This window comes from Caloenas nicobarica, chromosome 4 (genome assembly GCF_036013445.1).
Source record: "Caloenas nicobarica isolate bCalNic1 chromosome 4, bCalNic1.hap1, whole genome shotgun sequence".
NCBI classification, from domain to species: domain Eukaryota; kingdom Metazoa; phylum Chordata; class Aves; order Columbiformes; family Columbidae; genus Caloenas; species Caloenas nicobarica.
In genome coordinates, this window is record NC_088248.1 from 60,143,191 (window position 1) to 60,151,633 (window position 8,443).

An 8,443-nucleotide genomic window follows, 5' to 3' on the forward strand; every position below is an offset into this window, starting at 1 on the left:
GGCCCCAGCTGGTTGAGGCAGGTCAGATTCCCACAGTTGCACATTTGCTTGGCAGGATATCCTGTGGCTTCCTTCATTTGCTTGGACCTATAGGAAGTCATGTCCTTGGAAGTTGGTGCACTGTCAGTTTGTTACTTGGAGTGAAATTCTTCCTCCAGTAGATGTTTTCCTGACATGGATATGGAACTGCCCTGTTGGTGTAGGTAGCTTTTTGGTCTCTGCTGCTCAGGAGTTAAAGATCTGACTTTATATTTTTGGTGCGAATAGAGTAGTAGGCTGCGTTGGTGAAAACCTTTCCAGAAGTCTCGTCAGACTTGTGTGGTCAATAGGTTGCTTAGCGCCCTCCTCACCCAGAGTGCCTAACTGAATTTTTGGGCCGAATCAAGAGAGAGCTACGGCAGGCCTGTTGAAGGCATTTGGAGTGCCATTTCAACAATTTCTCTTCTCCTTTACTGTGTTGGAGTCCATTTTATTTTGAGTTTCTTTAGCCTCTGTGATAGTGTGATACCTGTTCAATGTTGACTCTGAACTTTCTCCTGTTAATTCCATGTTGCTTTGAGTAACCTTCAATAGAAAACTTACTAATTTAAATACACAAAACAGATGTTTATTTACCAGCAGCTGAAGTACTTAAAAATGTAGTCTGTATGCATGTTGTACCCTGTCTAAGTGGATATTCAGGCTCTGGCATTTGGGGGCTCTTGTTCAGAAAACCTGAGTAATGAAATGCGTATCATTATTCTTTGTCCTATTAGTACAGAACTTGTGTGGAATTCCAAGTTGCAAAGGATGTGCACATACAGTAGATAGTGTGTGCATGTAAAGTACTAAGGTCTATAGGCAACACATGGCAGAAGTTGATTTTTCTAAAGTTTAAAAATGCCATGTGAAGTGGCAAAAAAAAAGTAGTAGCCATTGTTCTGAAATAGTTCTTATTGACTGCATTGTTCTATACTTTGGTGATTGTCCAGTGTCCTAAAAACAATCATAAAATTTTACTGTAGAAATTCCTGTACTAATCAAGACCTGTGGTTGATGTCAGACAGTGTGGGCCTGTATTAACTATTGAAATAGTACTAATGATATAATTAGTACTAAGTACTGTAAATTTGCCTGACTTCAGTTTTGTGTCAGTGACTGGTAAATGTGGAATTTTTGCTGGTGACAAATAGTCTCTTTACCCTTCATATATAAACTCAAACTTGAATTCCAGTAAATCTGCCATAGACAAGCAAAGGGAATAGTAAAATAGTTTAAAACTGTCAGCAATTTTGTGTGTAGAAAAGCTGGTGGGTAGATACTGACAAGAAGTTAAATCTCTCATAAATTTTTTGTGCTATGTCCTTTGTTTCTTCTAGTGTTTATAATGGAAAGCTTATTGGCTTTTTTCAGCAACTGTTTCTATATCACACATCAGAATATGCAAAGTATATATAAATACAGTAAGACTGGTGGTTGCAAAGTTATTAAGAAACTGCTTGTTGAAAACAAAACACATCAGAGCAATACTGCTTTCTTAATACTTTTAACACTTGACATATCCTGTCTTAAGAAGGGAGAGAGATTGGAAGATTGTACAACTTTAACACAATCTTAATTTGTTAAGAAAGCTCAGGAACTAGGTATAGATGGTTACTTAAGTAGAAAGACTAACCTAATAGTTTAAAAAGTGTTACTAGACATATAGTTGAAATAACTGTATAGTAAAGACTAAGTAAAAAACAATTACACTACAGGAAGTAACCTAAAGAAACAGTTGAATTGGAAGAGGCAAGCAAGTGCTGAAGTATCTTAAAGATGAATCATCTTCATAAAGATTTTTTTTTTGAGATTGATACTACAAGTTGTCTTAAAGAACTTAGGTTTTTATCATTGTATTTCCAATCTAGTAGTGAGGGGCCTTCAAGTAAAAATTTAGATCAGAATTTAAAGGTGGAACAAAGTCCTGTGGTGTCTTCAAATCAAGCTTGGAATCATTTTTGGAAGATGTGGCTTAGTCAAACACAGGATATATCAGGGTCACTGCAGAGGATGACATTAAATGACCTGTGCTGTATGAGAAGTTAGATGTCAGATGATTGGACTACTAATTAAAATCTCATTCTTGCTACTACTCTGTCTTTGCTGTTTTATATATAGAGTGGTATGTATTTTGAAGTCTTTACATACTCAGACTCCTGCAATAATAGAATGGTAATAAAATAAACCTATGACACTAAGGTGGTCACCAGTGCATTTCATAGTATTCATTTTGCTCTTTAAGAATGCAGAAGATCAGTTTAAAAATTTTTAATAGCTTCAGAAACACTGTTGCTTGCTCTGCAAGCAGAAATTTCAGAAATCCAAGCAACTGACATTGCTTCTTTGGTGCATGCTAGCATTCTTTCTTCAAAAAGACCATAAAAAAAAATCATTTCTCTAAACTGTCAAGATGAGCCTGCCAAAATTTGTAACTTCTAATCTAAAATAGGTTGGATCTTGTGATGCTATTCCTGCTTATACCCTTTTAAGTGTTGTTTGCATTGACAGTGTTTGACATGTTTGACTAAAGACCCCTGGGCTCAGTGACATGATAGATAATAAATAAGCACAAGCACACTTAAAATTTCAGAGGAGGGTGTGTCACTCTTAATGTGACATCCTTGACATCTCTGTTAGGAGAATGTGAGCTAAAACCTTTTCCTATGGTGGCATGTGCTGTGGTGGCCACTTTTTCCATGTGGGTTTGTCATGTCGATAAAAGCATTATAATTGTCTCTCAGGCATCTGCAGGTGAGCTTTCTCAGTCTGTAGAGCAACCTGTTGCAGCGATGCATGGGCCGGCTTTGCTCTCTGATCCTTCTAGCCATGTTTGTGTAGCTCCGTATGTTGTGTGGTCAGTAGTGTTGATAGCGTTTCCCTCCATTTTACAGCCTTGTTCTTTGTTCGGATAGCCTAATGCACAAATGTTCTGTACTGATACATGACAAATTCCTTGATGATCTCAGTGTTTACGTGTGTTCCCTGGTATCTTGTTTGCTACCACTACTCACTGGAAAGCGAACCCATTTCATAGACATGCTTCGTACGATTCTATGGTTTCTGTGGGAGCTCATGGTTTTCATACTCTGAAACACAACAGAATTGCAGAACTTTTGAGGTTGGAAGTGACCTCTGGAGGACATCTGGCCCAACCACCACTGCACTGTGTTTTACAGTCACTAGAAGTGGTTATGTGCCAGGGGTTCAAAGGAGTGTAAGTTTATGTGCTGCCTCCTGTGTGTCTTCATTCACTCCCTTATGTCAGCCTTGGGGCTGGCCTGAGCCCATTCTGAATTAGTGACTTCTTCTGTCCTCTTATAGGAAGAACAGAAACAGGTAAAGCACCAAAATATTTTTGTACACGTGCTTTACTTGTGATCTGAAAAATGAAATGGATTAAAAAAAAAAAACAAACCCCCCCCCCCCCCCACCAAAAACAACAAAAAACTCCCCCAAAACAACAAAAAACCAACACACAACCAACAACTTTGTTTAAAAAAAAAAGCATAATCCCACAGCAACATAAGTGCCATGATTGTGCTAGGTCTGTGACAGATGAGTTTCTAGTCTGGTTTGCAGGTATACTGCAATTCAATTTTGCAAACATTGGATTGAGTTGAATGAAATTAAGCCTAAATGGTTACAGACAGTGCACTGTTAATCTCTGTTTTAAAAAGTCTCTGTTGGCTCCCCAGACTTGAAATAAAGTAGCAGTGTAATCTCTAAAATCTTAAGTGAAAATATTTGCAGACTATTGAAATACTTTGTTCCACTCCTAAAACATGTTCTGGATATTGATGTCATAAAATATACGAGAAGCACACTCAATAAGTAATTTGTTACTAAGGAGATACTCTGAGTTAAAACTTGAGGTAGCTATTGCTTTAGAAATCCTGGCGTTTTAGTCTAACAGATGGAATTTACCTTTCACTAGGAGAGGAAAAAAAAAGGAGATACACCTAGGAATTAAGAAAACAAGGAATTACAGAGTCTGCATTAAAGGAAATCAGCTAATGGTGATATGATTAAAAATGTCTTTTCAGCCATTGTCCGCCTTGCTTAATCCTTTTACAGTATTTCTCTGTGTGTGTGTATATATATATGTAATGAAAAAAGTACTGAGGTCATCTTGAGTTACAAGTATCAAAAGGTTAATTTTAGTTACCTGTTCTGTTAGATTAACTGTTCTTACAGGGGATATCCTTCTAGGGATAACTGTCTGCCTTACAGATCTTAATGAGCTCGATATCAGAGCATCTTGGCGAGGTAGGCATTATTCCCTTTCATAGAGCGAGAAGCTTGGCCAGAGAGAGGTTAATTGATTTTCACCAAGGTCACAGCAGAAGTGTGGTGCTGAGCTTACATTTTCCAGCTCTGAAGTCACACTGTAACAACACTCTTATTTCTGACATACTAAACTTACCATTTTATTGAACTGACATGTATTTTTCAGGTTTACCATATGAGAGGATTTGCAGAATAAAATGTGCATGAGTAAAATTACTACAGAAACACTGCACTAATAAAAACTTGAAGGGATAATGTGGCTTACTGGTCCCACAGTAGCTACTGCAGTGAGGTGCTTGAAGCAGATGTCTGTAGACCACAGTTGACTTTGATGTTAAAACCTGTCCAGTAGATGTTCCCTTCCCATACTTCTGTTTGCATTGCTGCTGTTCTAATAATGCTGCTTCTCCTTGGGTGAGAACTATGTTTGTATGTTGCTGGAATTTTATGTTAGAATATGCACCTGCCATAGCAGTCACCAAAAACATCTGGCATCTTGATTGTGTCTATTTAAAAAAACCCAAAAAACCCCCAAACCCAAACAAACAAAACAACAAAAAAAAACCCAAAACCCACAGCCACGAATAGTTGAAGTGGTCAAGTAATGTGCCAAATTTAGATGAGGTTTGAAAGCTGGGATGGTCTATTTTGTATAGAACACTTAACAGCTCAAAATAACTTAATTCAAAAGTTACCTGTGGTAATGAAAGAATGTCTTTTTACTTAGGTGGCACATTTGGAACGAACAGGGCATTACTTAACAGTAAAAGATAACCAGGTGGTGCAGTTGCATCCCTCCACCGTTCTTGATCATAAGCCAGAGTGGGTGCTCTACAATGAGTTTGTCCTTACAACAAAGAATTACATCCGGACATGTACAGACATCAAGCCAGAATGGTAAGTCACAAGTCATGACCTACTGTAAAGCTCCTGTTTTTCTTTTTCCTTTTCAAAATTGAGGTAATTCCTTTCACGTTTCCTGAAGCTAATGTTATTAAAACGGTTTGGGGAATGGCAATGGCATGGACTTGAGATCTTGTAGAGGACTGAAGGTTTTCTTTGGGGATACCTGTTCCTGTTTGAGGGAGCTGCGTTGAAAACTCAGGTGCCCAGGCTCTATATACAGTGCACAGAGAGACGCTTGACTTGAACCCAGTTACTTCAGTCAGCCTATTGGAAAGGAACTGCTGGAAGATGGTAGGTTTGGGGATGTGTCCTAGCACCCACTTGTGTACCTAAGCGAAGAGATACTGGTAGGTGCCTCTGTTGTCAAGATTGAGGACATCTCTCGGCAGTACGTGTCTGTAATTTTTCCACAAGGATCTCAACCGGATTTGGTGCCATTTTAAAATATGAAGGGAAGAGGTGGTAATACTGGTACAGCCTACTTTGTTCTAATATTTATTAGTCAACAGTGTGCATATCAAGGATATGGAGGCCTGATCCTCTGCAGACAAGCAGAGGTCTTGTCCATATTTAAGGTTGTACTTAAACTGCCAAGCTGTAAGCTTTGGGGACGTGGCAGGTTCTTAAACTGTTGTTAATACTGTGCTGTTTTGCAAAAAGTGTTTAAAGATTCGTAAGCCATAAAACATAGCGCATATATATATATATATATATGGTATTGTCCATAGCATTTTAATGGAAAATATATGTTTGAACCCTTCCTTAGAAGTATTTTTCTGAACGAGCGCTGTATAGCCTAAAGCAGAATCCTGTGGCCTTGGTTGCGTTTTTAAGCTTAAAACAGCTATGGCTCATCCGTGCTCCTGCATAAACTGATGTTTGGGTGGACTCCTGTGGGCTTTGACATGAAGCAGCAGGTCTGACTGTACGGGCTGCTGAGGCAGCAGCGTGGGTCTGTCAGGGACACCAGGCTGAGCAGGAGCGCCTGGCTGACACTCAGGTTCATGTGGGTTTGCTTTGGATTTGGGCACTTGTGCAGGAGGGGACTGAGATGTAAATGTGTGTGCATGTCTGTAAACGTCCATTAATTTTAGAATAGCAGAATGACTTGAAAAAATAGCGGATAATCTTTGTTTCCCTCAGTTGTAGAATTTCTGTAGGATGCATCTTCAAGTTTGAGTATTAGTAACAAACTTTTCCTTTTTCGACAGGCTGGTGAAAATTGCCCCTCAATATTATGACATGAGCAATTTTCCACAGTGTGAAGCAAAGAGGCAGTTGGATCGCATCATTGCCAAACTTCAGTCCAAGGAATACTCGCAGTACTGAATTTATGCTTTGAACTGAAGTTATTCAGAGGACAGCTTTAAGAGATGAAAGGATTCAAAGTTCAAGTTGTGCTCTTCACTTTGGTTCAATAATGGCCTTTATTTGAAAGCTTTTAAATTTTTCTTTACAGTAAATATTCCATTCTGATTTCATAAATTAAACATTTATGCCTCCCTTTTGTGTTGACACTGTAGCTCATACTGGAAAAGCTGATCAATGTTTTGCAGTTTATTGAAAGTAGTTCTATATATAACAATGTTATAAGCATTTCTTTAGAAATGGTTGAAAATGCTTCTAAAAATGTGATTATCGACCATGGTATGCATGATCGTTGTAATTGTTGACATTCCTTTTAGAAGTTGTGAAATGTTACAACTTGTGCTTATGTAGACACAATCTTCAGCTTCAGTACAAAGGTACTGACTTCAATAAAGTCTATTTATACTAATTTTTTTGCCACAGTATGTCAGTATTTCTATTGTTTTGATCAAAACATGAGAAGCCCTTTAGTCTCCCATTAAACTGCTGTTTTATTGACATGGCAATAGTTAATATTTTAATATTAAGTGTAGATGCTTAAGCAGCACAATTACGGTGACATCAATATCATACATACAGTGTAGATCCGTTGCAAATTTGTTTAAGTTATGTAGGAAATTGTTTTAGAAGTGAAATGCATGCAGAATTTCTTGGAGAGTGCTTTTTTCAAACAGAACTGTAGTAACATGTCCTGTAAAGTGAAGTGTCTGTGGCCAGTTAGAAATCACCCTGCTGGGCAATGTTCAGATACAGTTTAAGATCAACACAATTCTGAAGTGACACTGTAGGTCAAATTACATTGCACTGTTGTAATTTTGTAGTGATTTTTAGTGAAATATGACTCAACAGCATTTTTAATTTGGGAAGCTAATCCCATGTGGAATTTCTACTAAGATCTGATCAGAGGGCTGGAGCACCCCTCCTCTGACAACAGGCTGAGAGGGTTGGGGTTGTTCAGCCTGAAGAAGGTTCTGGGGAGACCTTCTAGCAGCCTGCTGGTACCCAAAGGGGCTTCCAAGAAAGCTAGAGAGGGACTTGTTACAAGGGCACGTACTGATAGGACAAGGGGTAATGGCTTTAAACTGGGAGTAGATTTAGAAGAGGTATAAGGAAAAAATTCTTCACCATAAGGCTGGTGAGGCACTGGAACAGGCTGCCCAGAAAAGCTGTGAATGCCCCATCCCTGGAAGTGTTCAAGGCCAGGCTGGATGGAGCAACCTGGTCTAGTGGAAGGCGTCCCTGCCCATGGCAGGGGGGTTGGAACTAGATGATCTTTAAAGGTCCCTTCCAACCTGACCCATTGCGTCATTCTATGATTTAACATAGTTGGTCAGATTTCAGTTTTTGCTTTTCCTGGAGTACACTGAGATTTGGTTCTTCTGGCCGAGAGAAGCTGGAGCAGCTCTTGCTCTTGCCCTGATTTGGGGGGTTTCCTCTTTAAATCATGGCAGTTGGCTACAAAATTAGTTGGAATCAAGTAACTTGAGGATTCTTTTTTAATTCCAGGGTTTTTTTTCTAAAATGCTGTTTACGTGAGGGGGACTGGAGAATATCTAAAAATCTTTGTTAGCAATGAAAACAGTAGTGTGAAAGAAAACATGTCTGAAGCAAAAAATTTGATTGAATTTAGAATACAGCGTGGGACTTGTGAGTCTGCCTTGTTTGCAAGTAAGGAGTGGGGATCTCCCTGTCTGCAGGCACTGTGGAGTGGGTCTGGGCCGCCTTGCCCTGTGCAGCTTTCAGTAGGAAGGAGGGAGGTTGACTCTTCATAAAATACTAAGTTTTCTGACTGCAGTTACAGGTGTTTTTATTTAAAAAACATGGGGGGCCAGAATTTAAACAGTTTGATTTCAAACTAGCA

The 8,443-nt window shown here is 38.9% G+C and overlaps 1 protein-coding gene across 1 annotated transcript in view; it reads left to right on the forward strand.

The window, feature by feature from the left end:
• The window catches only part of DHX15 (DEAH-box helicase 15), a 47,086-nt gene extending 39,984 nt beyond the window's left edge, over positions 1-7,102 (forward strand). Inside the window, exons 13-14 of the mRNA XM_065633260.1 lie at positions 5,036-5,205; positions 6,426-7,102. Of these exons, the coding sequence (XP_065489332.1) occupies positions 5,036-5,205; positions 6,426-6,543 (288 nt within the window). The 3' untranslated portion in view covers positions 6,544-7,102. The remainder of the gene's footprint in view (positions 1-5,035; positions 5,206-6,425) is intronic.
• Positions 7,103-8,443: the final 1,341 nt, after the last annotated feature.